The sequence below is a fragment of the Neomonachus schauinslandi genome, chromosome 11 (assembly GCF_002201575.2).
Source record: "Neomonachus schauinslandi chromosome 11, ASM220157v2, whole genome shotgun sequence".
In the NCBI taxonomy this organism is placed as follows: domain Eukaryota; kingdom Metazoa; phylum Chordata; class Mammalia; order Carnivora; family Phocidae; genus Neomonachus; species Neomonachus schauinslandi.
This window is the reverse complement of record NC_058413.1, coordinates 15343036-15364581: the sequence shown is the minus strand read 5'-3', so window position 1 is coordinate 15364581 and position 21546 is coordinate 15343036. Positions and strand designations below refer to the sequence as shown.

At 40.7% G+C, this 21546-nt stretch overlaps 1 protein-coding gene across 3 annotated transcripts in view; it reads left to right on the top strand.

Moving 5' to 3' along the window:
* The window catches only part of ATG13 (autophagy related 13), a 55410-nt gene that overhangs the window by 11652 nt on the left and 22212 nt on the right, over positions 1-21546 (top strand). For all 3 annotated transcript variants that reach the window (XM_044919141.1, XM_021685416.2, XM_021685410.1), the window contains exons 3-6: positions 3841-3948; positions 17709-17790; positions 18765-18845; positions 19286-19405. In XM_044919141.1, coding sequence (XP_044775076.1) covers positions 17722-17790; positions 18765-18845; positions 19286-19405 — 270 coding nt within the window. In that variant the 5' untranslated portion in view covers positions 3841-3948; positions 17709-17721. The remainder of the gene's footprint in view (positions 1-3840; positions 3949-17708; positions 17791-18764; positions 18846-19285; positions 19406-21546) is intronic.

Sequence of the window (21546 nt, the reverse complement as noted above, 5' to 3'; positions counted from 1 at the left end):
ACTTCAGCTCAGGTCATGATCTTCGGGTCTTTAGATCAAGCCCTGCATCAGGCTTCACACTCAGCGTGGAGTCGGCTTGAGATTCTCTCTCCCTCTGCCCCTCCCCGCCTTGTGCAGGCTTGTGCTCACTTGCGCTCTCTCTCTCTCTCAAATAAATAAATAAAAATCTTTGGGCACCTGGGTGGCTCAGTTGGTTAAGCGACTGCCTTCGGCTCAGGTCATGATCCTGGAGTCCCGGGATCGAGTCCCGCATCGGGCTCCCTGCTCGGCAGGGAGTCTGCTTCTCCTTCTGACCCTCCTCCCTCTCATGCTCTCTGTCTCTCATTCTCTCTCTCTCAAATAAATAAATAAAATCTTTAAAAAAAAAAAATCTTTAAAAGTCCATGATCGGGGCGCCTGGGTGGCTCAGTCGTTAAGCGTCTGCCTTTGGCTCAGGTCGTGGTCCCAGGGTCCTGGGATTGAGCCCCACATCGGGCTCCCTGCTTGGCAGGAAGCCTGCTTCTTCTCCCTCTCCCACTCCTCCTGCTTGTGTTCCCTCTCTTGCTATGTCTCTGTCTGTCAAATAAATAAATAAAATCTTTAAGAAAAATGAAATAAAAGTCCATGCTCAAGCATTGCATTTAGTTGTCATACCTCTTTAATTGCCTTTATTCTAAAACAATTTTTCAGCCTTTTTTGGGGGGGGCTCTTTCATAAGATTGACATTATTGAACACTACAAGCCAATTATTTTGTAAATGCCCCCCCCCTTTTTTTTTTAAAGATTTTATTTATTTATTTCAGAGAGAGAATGAGAGAGAGCACATGAGAGGGGGGAGGGGCAGACGGAGAAGCAGACTCCCTGCCGAGCAGGGAGCCCGATGCGGGACTCGATCCCGGGACTCCAGGATCATGACCTGAGCCGAAGGCAGTCGCTTAACCAACTGAGCCACCCAGGCGCCCAGTGCCCCTTTTTTTTTTTTAAGATTTTATTTATTTATTTGAGAGAGAACAGAGGGAGAGGGAGAAGCAGACTCCCTGCTGAGCAGGGAACTCGATGTGGGGCTTGATTCCAGGACCCTGAGATCATGACCTGAGCCGAAGGCAGACAGTTAACTGGCTGAGCCACCCAGGTGCCCCTAAAATGCCCTGTCTTTTAATTTAACCTCATCTAATTGCTTCCTCCTGGTTGGATTCAGTTATACTGTTTTAGGAGGAAAGCTACATAAGTGATACGTCTGTCTTACTACATCACATCAAGAGGAATGTAATGTCAATTTTTAAATTATTGGTATGTTTCTTTTCATTATTTTGTTAAGATTGGATCTACCAGACTTCTCTGTAATTAATAGTAATCTGCGGGAAGATGGTGTAAATATCCCATTTGCCAGCAAACTGTCACACAGTGGTTATCATCTACTGGTGATTTCCCCCCCCCACTGGTGGTTTTTATAATTTTGTTATTCCTTATACACTTAATACTTGACTACTGTGAAGAAGTATTAATCTGGGGCACCTGGGTGGCTCAGTCATTAAGCGTCTGCCTTCAGCTCAGGTCATGATCCCAGGGTCCTGGGATCGAGTTCCGCATCTGGCTCCCTGCTCAATGGGAAGCCTGCTTCTCCCTCTCCCACTCCCTGTGCTTGTGTTCGTGCTCTTGCTATGTCTCTCTCTGTCAAATAAATAAATAAAATCTTCAAAAAAAACAAGAACAAAACATCTAATTCACCTCATTAAAAAAAAAAAGAACTATTAATCTTCCCCCATTTATTGTACATCTGCCTCTGAAACCAGTGTTGGGGAAAATGTGAAAATCCTTGCTGTAGAAAAAATGGCAAGAAAAGATTGTCTCTGCTCTTCCATTGTTAGCTGGAAAAGTAAATATAAAATTGTGAGTTTTAATTTCGGTGCTCCCCAGACCTCATATTCGTGCATGATAAACATGAGTTTAAAAGTGCTTTATGGAGGGGCACCTGGGGAGCTCAGTCGGTTGAGCATCTGACTCTTGATTTTGGCTCAGGTCATAATCTCAGGGTCATGAGATTGAGCCCCAGTCCTTTCTGGGCTGGGCATGGAGCCTGCTTAAGATTCTCTCTTCCTCTTCCTCTCCCTCTGCCCCTCCCCCATCCCCCTCTCTCTCTGGTGCATGTGCACTTTCTCTCTCTCTTAAAAGAAATCTAAAAGTGGTTGATAGGTACAGCATTAAATTCTTATCAATCTTGAAAATAACGTTTGTGCTGAGCATCTGTCAGTAATTTTTTTAATTGTAGGCAAAATATCCTAGAATCTCTTTAATAGTTTTTGAGGTTACTATTTTGTACTTTGCATGAATAGAAATAAGCATTATATAAATATGAAAGCAATATTGTTAATATGCCAGGAGTTGTTACTCAAAACAACTGAATTTGGTTAATAATATCCTAAAATAAATCATGGAAGTGTTAACTTTTCAATATTAGATTAGTTCCATATATAAATTGCTTTTCAAAAAACCTAAAGTTTTCAAGAGAATTAGGAGACAAGCCACAGACTGGAAGAAAATATTTGCAAAAAACACACATCTGATGAAAGACTTATCCAAAATATACAGAGAACTCTTAAAACACACAACCCCATTAAAAAATGGACCAAAGACCTTAACAGACACCTCACCAAAGATACACAGATGGCAAAGAATCATATGAAAAGATACTTAGCGGGCGCCTGGGTGGCTCAGTTGGTTAAGCGACTGCCTTCGGCTCAGGTCATGATCCTGGAGTCCCGGGATCGAGTCCCGCATCGGGCTCCCTGCTCGGCAGGGAGTCTGCTTCTACCCTCTGACCCTCCCCTCTCTCATGTGCTCTCTCTCATTCTCTCTCTCAAATAAATAAATACATCTTTAAAAAAAAAAAGAAAAAAAAAGAAAAGATACTTAGCATCATATGTAATCAGTGAAATGAGATACACATACAAGGTTATTACAGTATTACTGGCTATATTCCCTATGCTGTACTTTTCATTCCTGTGACTTATTTTATAGCTGGAAGTCTGTCCCTCTTAATCCCCTTCACCTATTTCACCCATCCCCCTACCCAAAACTCAACATGCTCTTACCATATGACCCAGCAATCACACTCCTTGGTATTTACTAAAGGAATTGAAAACTTGTCCCCAGCAGGACAAGGGTTCTTGGAGGCTTCTTTGGGGGAAATTCAGTGTCCTCAGAGGGCAAAACCTCTATGTACTGACACTCGAGGTTTCTTTCAGTTGAACAAGTTTGGAGGGGGGGGGTGTAGTTTGACCCTCTGAGCCCCACCAATTTACCAGCCTCACTCATATACCCTGAGTTTCTGCTGTCTTTTTGATGCCTCATGCTCAAATGTGAATGGGACAGCCAAGGGATTTCCAATCATTTGATGAAAGCCTCCAACATCGCCGCCAGTGTTTTTCAAGCCAAGCGAAGAAGGAGGCTCCAGAGATGGGAGTGGGAGTGTGTATTGTATAGATGGAGATTTCTATGATTTGTCCTGCATAACTGACCACCCCAACCTGCACATACACAGACAGGGTAAAGAGTGTTGTTTGTGAGACTTGTGCTGGATAAGTGACCAGGGGAGCCTGATTAGTTGACATTAGCTGGCCTCCAGGTCAGAATTGGCCCTTCTGGTCTGGACGCTATAAATTTTGCTTCACATCCCTTCCTGCTCCAGGTTGGGCTGGTCCCCCAGAACGGAATCAGGGGGGGGAGGCAAGCGCATAGGGCCCAGGCTCCTTGAAGATGTTAAGACATGGTAACAGGAATTCAGCTCGCTTCAAACTGCACGTAGGCGAGCAAGTGTTTAACTTCAAATCCTGTCATTTGCCTTATGAATACGGCCCTTAGGGGATTTTCAGCTGGAAGTCTCACCTGAGGGGAGGACGCTCCGCCCATGCCTCTCAATTGGGACTCCAGCCTGTCTCCACGAGGCTTCCGCTAATGAGGTTGGATGTTGTAAGTACCTGATTTGATATAATTGCCTTATTCCTCTTTACTGCTTACTATTGCCCTCACCTATGCAAATTTCCCTTTTCTTCCTTCTGTTTCTGTTAGGTTTTTTTTTTTTTTTTAAAGATTTTATTTATTTGACAGAGACCGCGAGAGAGGGAACACACGCAGGGGGAATGGGAGAGGGAGAAGCAGGCCTCCCGCGGAGCAGGGAGCCCGACGCGGGGCTCGATCCCAGGACCCCGGGATCATGACCTGAGCCGAAGGCAGAGGCTCAACGACTGAGCCACCCAGGCGCCCCTCTGTTAGATTTTTTTTTAAGATTTTATTTATTTGAAAGAGCGAGCATAAGTGGGAGGCAGAGGGAGAAACCGACTCCCTGCTGAGCAGAGAGCCCCACGTGGGGCTCGATCCCAGGACCCTGAGATCATGACCTGAGCTGAAGGCAGATGCTTAACTGACTGAACCACCCAGGCGCCCCTCTATTAGATTTTTATAATATCAATAAAGTGATTTGTTTCCCCTTCGAAACTGGAGTACTGCTGCCGTGAATCTTTTTTCTTCAGAACAGAGTGCCTCATATAGACCTGATCATTGAAGTCCAGCATGTTTTTTGATTCATTGTTTCCAAAAAGTTAATGTCTGGTCATCTAACATTAGGAAGGGCAGTGTTGCCCTGAGTGGGGTTATGAAAGGGATGTAGGGCTCAGAGTGGGGTCTGCTTCTTCTGTGGACTTTTATAAAATAATCTTCCTGTTTCAGCCCCATCTGCCATTCAACTTTTAGGAGAGATCTGGTAACTCTCATTCCTTAGCCTCTCGGGTTCTTTGGTTCAGATGAGCTTGCTTTTGTTTAAGGTTTTCTCATGGCTGGCTGGGATATGGATCAGCTCTGCTCTGCTCAGTCAATTATCTGATCATCTCTGCTCTGCTCTTCTCAATTATCTGTTCCTTCTGTTTTCTGTCTTCCAGAACTGTGATGCTGTTATCTCCATGCCCATTCTTCTGGTCACTGCGTTTATGCTTTTTAAGCCCTCCCCCCGCCCCCACCATTTTTTTGTTTTAATGATATTTTAGGAGTGAGCAGAAATAAACATAAGCCTGAAATCCTTTATACTTAACCTTCACTTTTCCCCCCAATATTTTGTTGATATCTTTCATTTGTTATTTCTTTTTCTGACTTTTTAAAATTTTTCTTTAAGATTTTATTTATTTGAGGGACGCCTAGGTGGCTCAGTCGGCTAAGCGTCTGTCTTCGGCTCAGGTCATGATTCCAGGGTCCTGGGATAGAGTCCCGCATGGGGGGGGGGGGGTCCCTGCTCAGCAGGGAGCCTGCTTCTCCTTCTCTGCCTGCCACTCTCCCTGCTTGTGTTATCTATCTCTCTGTGTGTCAAATAAATAAATAAAATCTTGAAAAAAAAAAAGATTTTATTTATTTGAGAGAGAGAGCAGAAGCAGGAGAAGTGCAGAGAGAGAGCAGAAGCAGAGGGAGAGGGAGAAGCAGACTCCCTGCTGAGCAGGGAGCCCAACTCGCGGCTCAGTCCCAGGCCCCTGGGATCATGACCTGAGCCGAAAGCAGATGTTTAACCAACTGAGCCACGGAGGTGCCCCCTTTTCTGCCTTTATTTATAACCTTTATATTTCTGTGCTTTTTAAGTGAAAATTAACATTTCAGTATGAAAGTAAGTCAAAGATCCAGAGAACCTGCCTATCCAGTTAAGTCTGCTTTTCCCTTAGTTGATTATATATTTTGCACTGGAGCAGTGATGTAGAATCTTCTATCTAGTATTTGGATGTCGATGATCATCTACATCCATTACATAACAACGGGAGAATTTATTTAATGGCATGTTCTCTCTTGTTGCATTAAAATATAAATAACATAAAATTTACCACGTTAACCATTTTTAAGTGTATAGTTCAGTGGTATTACATTGTTATGCAGCTATCCCCACCACCCATCCCCATAACTTTTTCATCTTGTAAAACTGAAACTCTATAGTGTTGAACACTAACTCCTTCTCCCCCAGCTCCTGACAACCACTATATTACTTTATGGCAATGATTTGACCACTCTTAAGTACCTCATATAAATGGTATCATACAGCATTTGTCCTTTTGTGACTGGCTTATTTCACTTAGCTAATGAGTTCATCCATGTTGTAGCATGTGTCAGAATTTCCTTCCTTTTTAAGGCTGAGTCATATTCCTCTGTGTGTGTGTATGTGTGTGTGTATACACGTTTTGCTTATTTATTATATTTTTGATACTTGTTTAAAAATAGTTTAGTATGGTATAAATCTCTACATGTTCTAAACACTTTGGGAACCTTAAAGAGTTATTTGTTGTTAGGAATTTCTATTAATGAAAGTGATGGAGGCAACTGGGTGGCTCAGTGAGTTAAGCGTCCGACTCTTGATTTTGGCTCAGGTTATAATCTCAGGGTCGTGAGATCAAGCCCCATGGCAGGCTCCTCAGTGGGCATGGAGCCTGCTTAAGATTCTCTCCCTCTCCCTCCACTCTCTAAAAAAAAAAAGGAAAATGATGTGCAGAGAATGTTGTTGACATGAAATTGCTATTCAGAGCCCACTAAAAAATTTTTGTTATTTGTTAAATGTTGTAAGTCTTGAAGAAAGGCCTTAATTGAGGTTATTTCTCAGGAGGAAAAGCTCTAAGTGGTGAGTCTGGGGAAAACAGGTGTTGATGAAGGGCGCCTGGGTGGCTCAGTCGGTAAGCGTCTGCCTTCAACTCAGGTCATGATCCCAGGGTTCTGGGATTGAGCCCCGCATCGGGCTCCCTGCTCTGGGGGAAGCCTGCTTCTCCCTCCCCCACTCCCCCTGCTTGTGTTCCCTCTCTTGCTGTGTCTCTCTGTCAAATAAATAAATAAAGATCTTAAAAAAAAAAAAAAAAACAGGTGTTGAGGGGGCAGCAGTCTTTGGGGGAGGATTACGATTTGTAACTATATTTTTGACCTAGTTAAGCCATTTTATAAAAGGTAACACTTGATAAATTTAATCAAATATATGTTGGTGGGAACCACATAGAATTTTTTGTAAATCTGAAATTATACATAGTAATTAGGTTATGTCCCTAGGGCAAAAATTTAATAAAGAAGGTGGTAAGTAGTTCTGATTAACGTACATATTCAGCATATGATCAGGAGAGGGATAAGAAATTTAAAAGTTTGCAGAAGAATTTGCAACATAATTGAGACACTATAATGCTAAGAGGTAAAATGGCCTTGACTTGAACTAAGTGATAACCCAAAGCCCTACTTTGGCGCAATCCTCTAGCAGCTGTTGCACTGCCTTACAACCCACCCTATCAGGGCGTCTGCACCCTTAATGTAAACAGGCTTTTAGTCAATTAAAATGTGTTGGTGACAGTGACTAATGTGGGCCATGTTCTGCAATGTCTAAAGAAAAGAAAGCCAAATGAATACATTGTCAGGTAAGAAGCCTCTCTAGGTGGTTTTTTTTTTTTTTTTTTTGGAGAGGGCGTTGGGGGACAGGGGCAGAGTGAGAGGGAGAATCCCAAGCAGGCTCCGCACCCAGTGTGGCTTGATCCCGGGACCCTGAGATATAAAGAATTGGACGCTTAACCAACTGAGCCACCCAGGCACCCCTCCCTAGACTCTTGTTGGAATTCCAGTTTGCTTGCCCCTGAGGTAGAGAAAGATATATGAACCTCATAGTGGGATGATAACTACTTAACCAACTGAAATAATTTTACTTTCACAAAGTGGCCGCCTTTTAGGAAGGGCAGTATGTTGATCACTTGATGCTTCTCTTTCCGTCTACTTAGCAGTTTTATTTTTCAAATAATAAATCGGATTTACGGTATATTAACTGTCTCTTGTAATTGAAGTTGTCCTCAAAACCTTGATTGAACTAATAAAATTAGTTTTTTGAGTATGTACATCCAAGGACTAGATACTGGTTCTGGATCACCATTTATTTGGTAATTTCAGTGACCAAGATCTTTCTTAAAAGTGCCAGCAGGCCTCTGATTACCTTTTCAAAGTCATTTTAACCTATTTCCCCTAATGACTTTGCATGGGGAATCTTGAAGGTCAGACTTAGGAGTTTGTCAAAATTTCTGGAGCATAGGAGCAATATAATGATACAATGCTTTACTTACATTAGTCTTTCAGCATTGTGCCTAAGATTTACAGTGTAACCTAGAAGAAGGTGTTGAGGAAAACTTTTCCTATACATTCTTACGCTTAGTACTTGGGGGCCTGAAATTTAAACTGACACAAGACTAGCAACCATAGGAGTACTCAGTGGTGAATAACCTACGTGGTTAGAATTTGGACTTATATGCCTAATTTAGCAAGAGAAAGGGGCCTAGGAGAAAAGACTTCCTCCTCCCCACCCCCAACTTTTACAAACTGTTTATTTTTCATCAACCTTATTTCCATTTTGTTTGCCTTTGTGGAAGAGCAGCTTAAGACCACTCAGTGGTTGTTGCTACCCATTCAGTGGCCTGAGCAGTGGGAGCTGCAGACCAGTCTTCAGTGGCTGGCTGGGCGCTCCAGTCTTCAGTAGGGAACTGCTGAATAGGCACAGAGGGCACGCCTTCAGACCAGTCTGCGACTTCAGGCTGAATAGCAGTGAACTCAGGAGCTGGAGCCGTCCATTCACCCTGACATTCCTCCTTAGTCACAGCCGAGAAAAGGCTTTAAAAAAAAAAAAATTGTATGTATGTATTTATTTATTTATTGTACTCCCTACCCAACATGGGGCTCGAACTCACGATCATGAGACCAAGAGTTGCACGCTGCTCCCACTAAGCTAGCCAGGTGCCCTGGAGAAAAGACTTTTATAGGAAGAACAAATCAGTTTCTTTAGAAAAGACAAATGAGTCTTTAGGAGAACAAATGGGAGATAAGAAAGTTTGTGATAAAATTTGTTTAGGTAGGTGCAAATGGTCTTTCCATCTTCTTCCTGACCTTGAAACTCCCCCAGAGCAGGGACTTGTGATCTCTTGGGAGTAGATGCCAACCTGAAATGGGAATTTATGGCTGTCCTCATTTTTCAGAAGTTCCTGCTTTTAGTCAGATAAGGGAAGCCCAAGAAGGTTTCTTTCTACATCTGTTGAATCTCAAATGTCCTCAGCTTAAAATAATCTTTATGCCAGAGTGGCTTATTTTGGGATGGCATATCCTGATCTTCAAATGTAGAGTAACTAACCAAGTGAGTCTCTTCCAGATAAGAAATGAGACCTGGATTAAGGTGGTTCTTTGGAAATGAAAATGTAGCACATATAAAAGGATTTTGTATAAGCAGGAACTTGAAGGATTTAGTAACCGGCTAGTATTAGTAAAGGGCAGAAAAAGGGAAGAATTATAGATCTCTTTTTAATGTTTGTTCCAAATTTCCCTTTAAAGTCCTTGAAACACTCAAAGAAGGCGTTTCGCAAAAAGCTAAGGCATAGGGTAAACTTTATATAACATTTATATTGTAAAGAATGAATTAACTGCTTGATAGGTGAGCCCTAAGGGAACAAAAAGCTCTGATGCCTGTAGATAACTTCTTCCCCAGTGGAGATCTCACCCCGTTTGGCTCAATAACTAACTCTAGTTACATAATCCTTTTAGTGCTTACCGAGGTACAAAAAGTCACAAGAGTCATTGTGCTATTATGTTTGCATTGGTAGATGTTCTGGTGTTGGGAACACAATTCCCCACTTCAGTATAAAATAAGGGCAGTACAGCCCTCCAGCACTATTCTTATCTCCGATCTGTTGCTGTGGTTGCTTTAGGGCCTTGAGCGGTTTAACCCTTTAAAAGGCTTTTTATTTTTACCGTAACATTTGTTTGTGTTTTCAACCAAAATTAGGAAGGTCAGAAGGTGGGTGTATGCTTCAAAAGAATGTCAAACATACACATGGTAGACTCCAAAAGATAAGTCCTTTATAATTTGGATCACTTCAGGCTTTAACCTGTCCTTGATCACCGTGGACTCTACTGTGCCATCTGAGTCCTGCAATAGCTGCTTTTTAGGTGTTTTATTTCTCCTTCATTGGTTTCTCCCCCCTCCCCCATAAATTTGCTCAGATAGTGCTATACCATAGAGAAAATCCTTTTCACGGCAGCTTGAGGTCTCTTCCTGTTTAAATTCTCAGAATCCAGCTGAAGCACCCCCCACTCTTAAGAAGTGATTCTCTCAAAGGTCATTACAACACGATGCCAAGTCCAGTGGCCTTTTTCTCACCTTGAAAACGAAGGAAACCAGAATGTGTCACCCCAGAATATGCCTCTTTGACATAAAAATTATTTTGATCTGAAGGCAATTAAGCAGCAAATACAGGAGAACCTTTCTTTACCTTCCACTTTTCCGCCTGAAGGTGAGATAAATTCTCCTTTTCCTAGAGACAGACTCTTAGCAGCTCAGAGAAGGCACTGGTGGAATCTGCAAACAAACCTTACCCCATTAGTTTCCTCCCATATATTTATCTTCCCCCAGTTTGCCACCCTTGAAAGCCTAGAACTGCTTTCGTTTGTCTTGTCATTTCTCTACAACTTTATCATTCTTTGTTGAAGATCCCATATAAGCCATAGTTCTAAGCCACACTGTTGAATTATTTTTCTGTTGAGGTTTCTCTTGTGAGATGTGCACTGCAGGTGTTATAAACTGTTTTTCTCTTGTTAATCTTTTTGTTAAAGAGGACCAGCTGAAAACCTGAGGGGGTATAGGTAAAGTTTTGCCTCCTCCACAAGAACTTTTATATTATTTGACCATCCCTTCAATTCTGAAACTTACTTCCTCTCAGTTTCAGTGATAACTGCTCAAATCTTTTTTCCTATTTCTCTGATAAGTTCTGGCATTTCTCTTTATGGTTCTTTTATGTCATTATTTTCTTGGGGCCTTTGTTATTTCCCTGTTATCTTCCATGGTGATTTCCTCTACTCCTGTTTTTGTTTTTGTTTTGTTTTTAAGATTTTATTTATTTGAGAGAGAGAGAATGAGAGAGAGAAAGCACATGAGAGGGGGGAGGGTCAGAGGGAGAAGCCGACTCCCTGGGACTCCAGGATCATGACCTGAGCCGAAGGCAGTTGCTTAACCAACTGAGCCACCCAGGTGCTCCTACTGCTATGGTTTTTAAACTGTTCCTTCTTTTTGGAGAATATCTACTTCTCTCCAACTTTAACCTCAGTCTTAACCTTTCCATTAGTTATAAATTGGATATTTTCAGATTGATCTTCTGGTGTTTCTTTTTTTTTTTTTTTAATGTTTTATTTATTTATTCATGAGAGTCAGAGAGAGAGAGAGAGAGAGGCAGAGCCAGAGGGAGAAGCAGGCTTCCCACGGAGCAGGGAGCCCGATGCGGGACTCGATCCCAGGACCCCGGGATCATGACCTGAGCCGAAGGCAGACGCTTAACCATCTGAGCCACCCAGGCGCCCCTGATCTTCTGGTGTTTCTAATTCAGCCTATTAAATAACCTGAACTGATTGTAAAAAAATAATGAACCTCAATCCCAAATGTCTACCTTAATTTATGATGGACCACGAATATAAACATGAGAGGTAAACAATAACATTTTTAGAAAAAAATGTAGATTTTCATGACTTTGAGATCAGCAAAAAAATTTTCAACAGCACAAAGAAGTGCTAAAAAAAAAAAAAGTTGAGAAATTTGACTTACTAAAATTAAGAACCTCTGTTAATCAAAAGACTCCATAAGAGGATACTACTACTCAGCAATAGATAGAAATGAACTATGAACATAGAACACAACATGGATGAATCTCAAACTAATTATACTAAGTGAAAGAAGCCAAAGAGTACATACTGTCTGATTTCATTTATATAAAACTGTAGACACTGCAGATAGGCATTTATAGGGATAGCACAGCAGTGGTTGCCCAGGAATGGGGTGTTAAGGAGGTGCTGGAAAGAGGGATTACAAAGGAATATGAGGAAACTCAGGGATAGGTATGTTCACTATTTTGTGGTAATGGTTTTACAGTTACAAATAGATGTCAAAACTTACTATGTCTTGGGGCAATTGTGTGGCTCAATTGGTTAAGCGTCCAACTCTTGATTTCAGCTCAGGTCATGATCTCGGTTGTGGGACTGAGCTCTGTTGGGCTCCAACCTCAGCACGGAGTTTGCTTGTCCCTCTCCCTCTGCTCCCCCCCCCCCCCCCCCGCCAAGCTCATGCTCTCTCTCTCTCTCTCAGATAATTAAATAAAATCTTAAAAAAACACAACAACCTTACCATGTCTTACACTTCCAGTATATTTTTTATTGTCAGTTATACCTCAGTAAGGCTGTTTTTAATGTGGAAATAAAGACCACAAAATGAGAATGGGTGAAGGCCATTTAATCAGAGCTTGTCATAGCCCGGGAGTTAGCTGCCATCCCTTGCATTGGCAAAGACTCAGAGGCAGGTAGACCAGTGGGAAGCTGTATAGCGGAAGAAAGGGAAAACTTTCAGATATGTCCTGATACGGGGTTATTGGCATGGGAAAGCTATAGGCAGCCTAACTACAAATGGGGGTATCCTATGTAGTAGTTGTTTAGGGATATATATTTGGTTTTTCTGTGGTTGGTCCTAAGTTGGAAGCAGGGACAAAAATTAGGGGAACTGTCAGTTATTACTCAAGTCTTGACGGTTTGGGGTCAATTTTTACAGGGGTTATTGTTTGGCTTCCTGGACTAGTTAGTTGGCTAGAGATAGTCTGACTTCCTTGACTGGTTACTGTAGATAGTATGTTGGCTTCTTGGGCTAGATAATGGAGATTTTTTTTTTTTTTAAAGATTTTATTTATTTAATTGACAGAGAGAGATAGTGAGAGAGGGAACACAAGCAGGGGGAGTGGGAGAGGGAGAAGCAGGCTTCCCGCCGAGCAGGGAGCCTGATGCGGGGCTCTATCCCAGGACCCTGGGATCATGACCCGAGCCGAAGGCAGTCGCTTAACCAACTGAACCACCCAGGCGTCCCGATAATGGAGATTTAGTTTGGCTTCCTTCCTGGGCTGGTTCCTGCAGGTTGTGGGTCAGAGCTCTATTTTTATAGAGTAGTCTGGCCTTTGTCCATTAGTATATTCAGACTCTCATGAAAAGAAACAGATGCCATAAGAAAGGCAAGACACAAACTGGGAGAAGATATTTATAGTGCATATCCAGCAAAGTACTTATATCCACTATATACGTTTTAGAAACTTCTACAATTCAGTAAAAAAAGATAACCTAATTTTTTAAATGGGCAAAAGGCTTGAACTAGTACTTCATTCATTAAAGAGGACTTCCAAATAGCTAGTAAGCATATGAAAAGGTGCTGATAGGGGAAATTCAGTGATCATTTAATCACTAATTTAATCACTAATCATTTAATACAGGTTAAATGAGATACTACCATACCCCTGCCAGGATGGCTAAAATTAAAGAATTAGTAGTACCAAGTAATGGTATAGCTGTGGAGCAACTGGAGCCCTCATACGCTGTTGATGGGAGTGTACATTGGTACAGATTCTGGAAGACTGTCCGTTGTCTATTTTTTTTTTTTTTAAGATTTTATTTATTTATTTGAGACAGAGAGAATGAGAGACAGAGAGCATGAGGGGGAGGAGGGTCAGAGGGAGAAGCAGACTTCCTGCCGAGCAGGGAGCCCGATGCGGGGCTCGATCCCAGGACCCTGAGATCATGACCTGAGCCGAAGGCAGTCGCTTAACCAACTGAGCCACCCAGGCGCCCTGTCCATTGTCTATTAAAACTATGTATACTGGGGCACCTGGGTGACTCAGTTGGTTAAGCGACTGCCTTCGGCTCAGGTCATGATCTCAGGGTCCTGGGATCGAGCCCCGCATCGGGCTCCCTGCTCGGCAGGAAGTCTGCTTCTCCCTTTCCCACTCCCGCTGCTTGTGTTCCCTCTCTCGCTGTCTCTCTCTGTGTCAAATAAATAAATAAAATCTTTAAAAAAATTAAAAATAAAAAAAATAAATAAAACTACGTATACTTTGGACCAACATAACACTGCTGGGTTTACATCTGATGGCAAGGAATATTTATATCCACCAAAAGACTTGTGTAAAAATATAACAGCCAAAACCAGGAAACAACCTGCTTGGAATTTATAAATAGTTTGTGGTAGGGGCACCTGGATGGCTCAGTCGTTAAGCGTCTGCCTTCAGCTCAGGTCATGATCCCAGGGTCCTGGGATCGAGCTCCGCATCGGGCTCCCTGCTCCATGGGAAGCCTGCTTCTCCCTCTCCCACTCCCCCTGCTTGTGTTCCCTCTCTCGCTGTCTCTCTCTCTCAAATAAATAAAAATCTTAAAAAAAAAAATAGTTGTGGTATATTCATAAAGTGGAGTGCTACATAGCAATGAAAAAGAATAAAGTGCCACATGCAGAATCATAAATGATTTTCACAGGCATGACTTGAAAAAAGGAAGCTACCCACAAAAGAGCTAATACTGTTTGATTCCATTTATATAAATGGAATGATTTGTCAAAATAGATAAAACTGATCTATGATGATAGAGGTCAGAATAATGGTTATTTTTTAGTGCATTTACTGACTGAGGGGACACAAGGGAGCCCTCTAGATTATTGGAAATGTTCTGTAACTTGATCTCAATTGTGGTTATATGGTTGTATACAAACAAAATATCTTTTGAAATAGAAGTGAAAACAATAAGATATTTATTGATCTGTACACCCAAGATTTGTGCATTTCACTACATGTAAGTTATACCCCATTTTTATTTATTTTTATTTTTTATTTTTTTGTACTTTCAAGTTTTTATTTAAATTCCAGTTAGTTAACATATAGTGTAATATTAGCTACAGGAGTAGAATTTAGTGATTCATCACTTATATATAACACCCAGTGCTCATCACAAGTGCCTTCTTTAATACTCATCACCCATTTAGCCCATCCCCCATCTACGTCTCCTCCAGCAACCCTCAGTTCGTTCTCTGTAGTTCTGTTTTATGGTTTGCCTTGGTCTTTTTTTCCCCCATGTTCATCTCTTTCATTTCTTAAATTCTTCATGAGTGAAATCGTATGGTATCTGTCTTTTTTGACTGACTTATTTCACTTAGCATAATACACCCTAGTTCCATCCACATCATTGCAAATGGCAAGATTTCATTCTTTTTTTTTCCCCCCGTCAGAGAGAGCACAGCAGGGGTAGGGAGAGGGAGAAGCAGGTTCCCCCCTGAGCAAGGAGGTTGATGTGGGGCTCGATCCCAGGACCCTGTGATCATGACCTGAGCCAAGGCAGACACTTAACCACCTGAGCCACCCAAGTGTCCCACAAGATTTCCTTCTTTTTGATGGCTGAGCAATATTCCGTTGTGTGTGTATGTGTGTATCACAATTTCTTTATCCATTAGGACATTGGGGCTCTTACCATAATTTGGCTATTGTTGATAGTGCTGCTATAAACATTGGGGTGCATGTATCCCTTTGAATCAGTATTTTTGTATCCTTTGGGTAAACCCCTAGTAGTACAATTGCTGGATCATGGGGTAGTTCTATTTTTAACTTTTTGAGGAACCTCCATAGTGTTTTCAAGAGTGGCTGCAGCAATTTGCATTCCTACTAACAGTATAAGAGTGTTCCCCCTTCTCCACATTCTCACCAACACCTGTTAGGTTTTTTGTGTTGTTGTTAGCCATTCTGACAGGTGTGAGGTAATATCTCATTGTAGGTTTGGTTTGTATTTCCTTGAGTGAAGTTGAGCAATTTTTCATTTGTCTGTTGGCCATCTGTATGTCTTCTTTGGAAAAATGTCTATTCATATCTTTTGCCCATTTCTTAACTGGATTATTTGTGTTTTGGGTGTTCAGTTTGATAAGTTCTTTATAGATTTTGGATACTAACCCTTTATCATATATGTCATTTGCAAATATCTTCTCCCATTCCTAGGTTGCCTTTTAATTTTGATTTTTTCCTTTGTTGTACAGATTTTTATCTTGAAGTCCCAGTAGTTCATTTTTGCTTTTGTTTCCCTTGCCTCGCCTCGCCTCGCTTTACCTCGGTAGACGTAGCTAGTAAGAAGTTGCTACGGATGGGCGCCTGGGTGGCTCAGTTGGTTGAGCAACTGCCTTCGGCTCGGGTCATGATCCTGGAGTCCCGGGATCAAGTCCCATATAGGGCTCCTTGCTCGGCGGGGGGGTCTGCTTCTCCCTCTGACCCTCTCCCCTCTCATGTGCTCTCTCTCTCTCATTCTCTCTCTCAAATAAATAAATAAAATCTTTAAAAAAAAAAAAAGTTGCTACGGTTGATGTCAAAGAGGTTGGTGCCTCTGTTCTCTAGGATTTTGATGGTTTCCTGTTTCACATTTAGGTCTTTCATCCACTTTGAATTTATTTTTGTGTGTGGTATTATATCTCAATTTTTAAAATTTCCTTTTTCAACTCTCTTCTGTTTATATCTTTCCTTAAAACTAGCTTCCTGTTTATTGTTTACTGAAATCTTGTCAAACTTTTTGTAGTTGGTCCTTAAATCCCGTCAGCTCCTCCTTTAAAATATCTCCCATCCATACTGTTTCCAAACCATGACTGTACTAGAGTTTGAGCCTTGACCACAAGCCTGCATTATTGCCAAGGACTTAACTGGTCTCCCTGCTTTTCATACTCAAAACTGTTTTACAATATGCCAGCAAAGCTATCTTTCTAAAGCACCATTCAGATGATGCTAGCACTCTGATTGTGTTAATTCCTTTACCCAGAAGTCTTGAGGGAGCTCCCATTTCTGTTGTATTAGGTACAGATCAGGCTTGCATGCATTCAAGATTCTCATGATCTGGCCCCAACCAGCCATACTATTTCCCTATCCATACATAGTGCTTTAGAAAACTGGGATACTTAATAGTTCCAAATCCATTTTGTTCTCTGTTGCTGATACTCTTTGTTCATGTTCTTCTCTCCCTAAATGCTTTTTCTTCCTCATATCAGCCCTATCTGAAATCATTTCAGCCTGAGGGGCTATGATGTGCCCCATGAAATCCATGGGATATAATCTGAGTTAAACAGCCAAACCTTTCTATATATGTGCATTTTTCTAGAGAAAGGGCTTGTCTTGTTATCAGATTCTCAAAAGGGGTCCATGAATCCCCCAAAGTTAAATTGATTTAGTGCTCTTCTGAAGGAATACAAATGATCTCATTTTATGTTTTTTTAAGATTTTATTTATTTATTTGAGAGAGAGCAAGAGCATGTGCCGGGGGTCGGGGGGCAGAGGGAGAAAAAAAAATCCCAAGCAGACTCCCAGCTCTTGCGGAGCCCAATACAGGGCTCAGTCTCACCACCCTGAGATCGTGACCTGAGCCAAAATCAAGAGTCGGACACTTAACCAACTGAGCCACCCAGGCACCCCTCATTTTATGTTTTAACAGAGTTTTTGTCTTGTTAAAACTTAGTCCTCACTATGGTGGGTAGTAGAAGTATTTTTAATAGATAAGTTATATTTAAATCTTAAAGTTTCAGATGCAGGTAAAATGGCTTGTCCTCATCCATTATTTAGGTCCCTAGGTCTTTTCGTGTGTGTGTGTGTGTGTGTGTGTGTGTGTGTGTGTGTATGTGTTCTGGAATTAAATTTTACAGCCTAGATTTCCTTTGTGGTGAGCAATTTATTTTCCTCAAAAGATACTATCTTAATATTTTTCACTTTGGTATCTTAGGGGGAATTTTTTTTCCCTCCCACATGACTGTTTGCACAGCTAGACAATACCATCTCTGTATGCTTTGAATTTAAAAGATACTAGTCACATTTTTCAACACTTTTTTTTTTTTTTTTCTGTTTCAGATTCCTATAGGCAATGGAAACTGATCTCAATTCCCAGGACAGAAAGGACCTGGACAAGTTTATTAAATTTTTTGCCCTCAAGGTAATTTATCTATTCTCTTGAGCTCAGAACTGTTAGAAATAACTTCCGTGCTTCTCCCTTTTTGGAAACATAGAATAACAGCTTGCAGCTTGCCCATTTTAAGGGATACTTCTGTCTGTTGTAAACCAAACTGTGAAGTTTGGGGGCGGTACTGGGGGTGTAACTAAAAAGTAGCTTCCAATTTTCCACAGCTACTTGTTCAAAAAAAAATTTTTTTTTGCAAGGCTGTTTGCAGAAATGTCAAACTATTATGCCAGGTTATTGGCACAGTATGTTCCCTTGGGGTGGGAACAAAGATTGTGGACTGGAATGGACAGCATTTTGGGCATCTTCCCCAAAGCATCAACTAACTCTGAAATGTCTAACTTCCATTTATTGTTCCCTTCTGGGTAAATGAGAAATTAAAACTGAATTTTGAATACTTTAGAAGTTATATTTTCTTAAATCTAAAAATCATTTCCACCTCTATCACTCCTCCTTCTCATGATTGCCATGTAAAAAACAATCCATGCAGTAGATTCTGGTTGTAAAATTAGTTGGGAGACTTTTGCCATATGGGCCAAATGATATAAATAAGTGTGGAATCCTTGGTTTAAATCTACTATGATTACATAAGTGTACGGCAGTGAATATTTAAACCTACGGTTGGACTTGTCTTTATGAAAGTCAGAGCCACCATGTGCAAATTTCTTTCTGCCATGTGAGAATATTACAGATCCCAAGACTTAAACTAAAATTTCTCTAATCAGTTGACATTATGCCCTCGGAAATATTTACAGTATTACTTTTGTGTCATGGTTTTTTTTTTTATATGTTCTTGAATTTTAAAATCCTGTCCTTTCCTAAAGTGTTGTTATGATCATTGGCATCTTTTTAACCCTGCATTCAGAGGGTGTTAACCCTGATTGTGAGTCAAATCAATTTAAGACTGTTCATCTTTGATATTTTTTTGTTTGTTTTTTCCTTTTTTTTAGACTGTCCAAGTGATTGTCCAGGCTCGACTTGGCGAGAAGATTTGTACTCGTTCATCTTCATCCCCAACTGGTTCAGATTGGGTAAAATTCCTGTTTTTTGTTAAGGCATGTTTGTCATAAGGAATCGTACATAGTGCAGTTGTAAAGAATACAATTTATAGTATTCTAAATCATAACATTAATATATCTAATTCCATTTGATTCATTCACTTGGAAAGTATGTTCTTCATCGAATGTTCGTCCTAGGTTTGATTCTCATCTTTCTTCTGCAGTAGGTGAAAAACTTAGTCTTTAGAAAAATACCTTGTTAACTAATCTTATTATATAATAAGTCATTAGCTCTTTCAGCCTGAGTTTTGGGGCTTTGAATCAGGATATCTTTTCTGGGCAAGGGAGAAATGAATGAATATCCTTAATTACTCAAGGCAATGCCTGCATTAGCCAGCATAACCATCTCACTGCTTTAAGTTGCCGTAATGTTTCTTGTAAGTGTTTAACACAAAGTCCCTTTTGTTTTCTAGTTCAATTTAGCAATCAAAGACATCCCAGAGGTTACACATGAAGCAAAAAAGGCCCTGGCGGGACAGTTGCCTGCCGTTGGGAGATCGATGTGTGTGGAGATCTCACTCAAGACTTCTGAGGTAAGGCTATGGCCAGGATGGTGTCTTCATTTGGCACTCAAAGCTCTTCACACCCTGCTTCCAGCTCAGCCTCATTCCTGCCTCTTCCCTCTCTGAATGTAGCGCTCTCTGAGGAGGTCAGATTTTGGTACTTATCCTCCCAAACACTTGGAATAGGCTCTTTGTCCTCCTCATACATCAACTATATGTGAAATAGTTCTACTTATCCTTCAAGACTCATGTGCTCTTGAAAATTCACCCCCTTTCTCGGGGGAGAGGTAACTGCCTTCTTTAGACTTACCATGTGCTTTGTTGACATTGTTTCTAAAATATAATTGATGTATTGTGATTTTTTTTTTAGATGTGTTGTTACTTACCTTATTTCACATCAGGATCAAGGCATATATTGTCACTTGTGTGTTTATTAATTTATTTCCACTAGAAGATTGTGAAGCTGCGTGGTATAATAAAAGGCAGTTGGATTTTGGAGCTATACAGACCCAAGTTCAGATCCCAGCTGAGTGACTTTGGCCAAATTACTTAACCCCACCCGCACCAACACCACCAAACTAACATGACACTTCATAGTCTTGAAGGGTTTTATATTTTCTCATTTAATCCTTATTTGTAAAGTGCCCAACATAACTTATACATGTTCTGTTCATACTTTGCACTTTCATTCTTGAGGTCAGCAGTCATGCCACATCTTATTTATTTTTGTAGTTCTTTAAATTCTTTTTGAAATGAGGCAGGATATGAATAGATAATCATCTTCTGTACCTGGTACATTGCCCGGGATGGCACATAGTATGTTCTTGATGAATTTTATTGAATGAATGATGTCAGTACTTATTCCATGGAAACCTTAGCACCCCAAAATACAAAACTTCCTATTCTTCTTTATTGTACTGCCAGTTTATACTATGAATTACTTTCCTTAGTGATCCATAGTGAGTCCTAAAAGAATCCCTAGAAGAACTCTTTCCTTTCCCAGGTGAGTCTGAGTATAAAATGTTCCGATTGTCCTAGACAGACTGCACCAACTTGTCTTGCATACTTCCTACTGTTCATCCTCCCTTGATTTGGGGGACCAGGGGAAATTAAAAATTTATCACGTCATTTAAAAATGACAGTATGATGGGGGCACCTGGGTGGCTCAGTTGGTTAAGCGACTGCCTTCAGCTCAGGTCGTGATCCTGGAGTCCCAGGATCAAATCCCGCATCGGGCTCCCTGCTCAGCAGGGAGTCTCCTTCTCCCTCTGACCCTCCCCCCTCTCATGTGCTCTCTCTCTCTCATTCTCTCTCTCAAATAAATAAAATCTTTTTTAAAAAATTTAAATATTTAAAGAAATGACAGTATGATGAAAAAGATATATTAAAGATACATACTTAACTTTGATCTAGAACAAGTAAGTTCTGTATTCCACAAACTAACCCAAGTTTACACCAGAATCTAAAAGAATAGCCCTCTTCCAATTGATTGGTAATAAGGTTACTTGTGTTCAAAAGTATGACTACCCTTCTTACTAAGTGGCACATAGGAGTGTTACAGGGTTGAGGGATTTTGGCTTTAGTTTCTGTTTTTCTTTTCCACCCACTAGACTAAGTCTGTTCAGAGCACCAGAGAAAGACTGAACAGTTTGGCTAAAGACATTACACAACTAAAAAGATTTTTAAGTGAGGAGCTTGTTAAGGTATTCCTTAACAGTGGGTGTCACCTAAAAATATCCCCTCTAGAATTGGAGGGAAAGGCTCTCTCCATCTGAAGTATTGGCCTTTCTGAAGAGCAGTTTGGATATACATAGCAAAAGTCTTAGAAGCATAAGTACTGTTTAATCTAACAATGCTAATTCTGGAAATTTGTCTTAAGAAATTAATTTAGGGTGAGGACAAAGTTTTAACCTCAAGGCTATTTATCTCGTTGTTTGTAGTAGTGAAAAATTAGAAATGACCTATATGTCCACAGATTGGGAGACTGTTTGGATGAAATGATGGTCATATGGTAGAATACTATGCAACCATTAAAAGTGGTGTAGAATTTTATAAGGAAAACTTAATGTTATGTTTATTAATGAAAAAGTGATAAAAATAACATATATATAATCTCACATTTTAAAAAAATCTTTTTAAGTTCATTTATTTATTTATTTAGGTAATGTCTA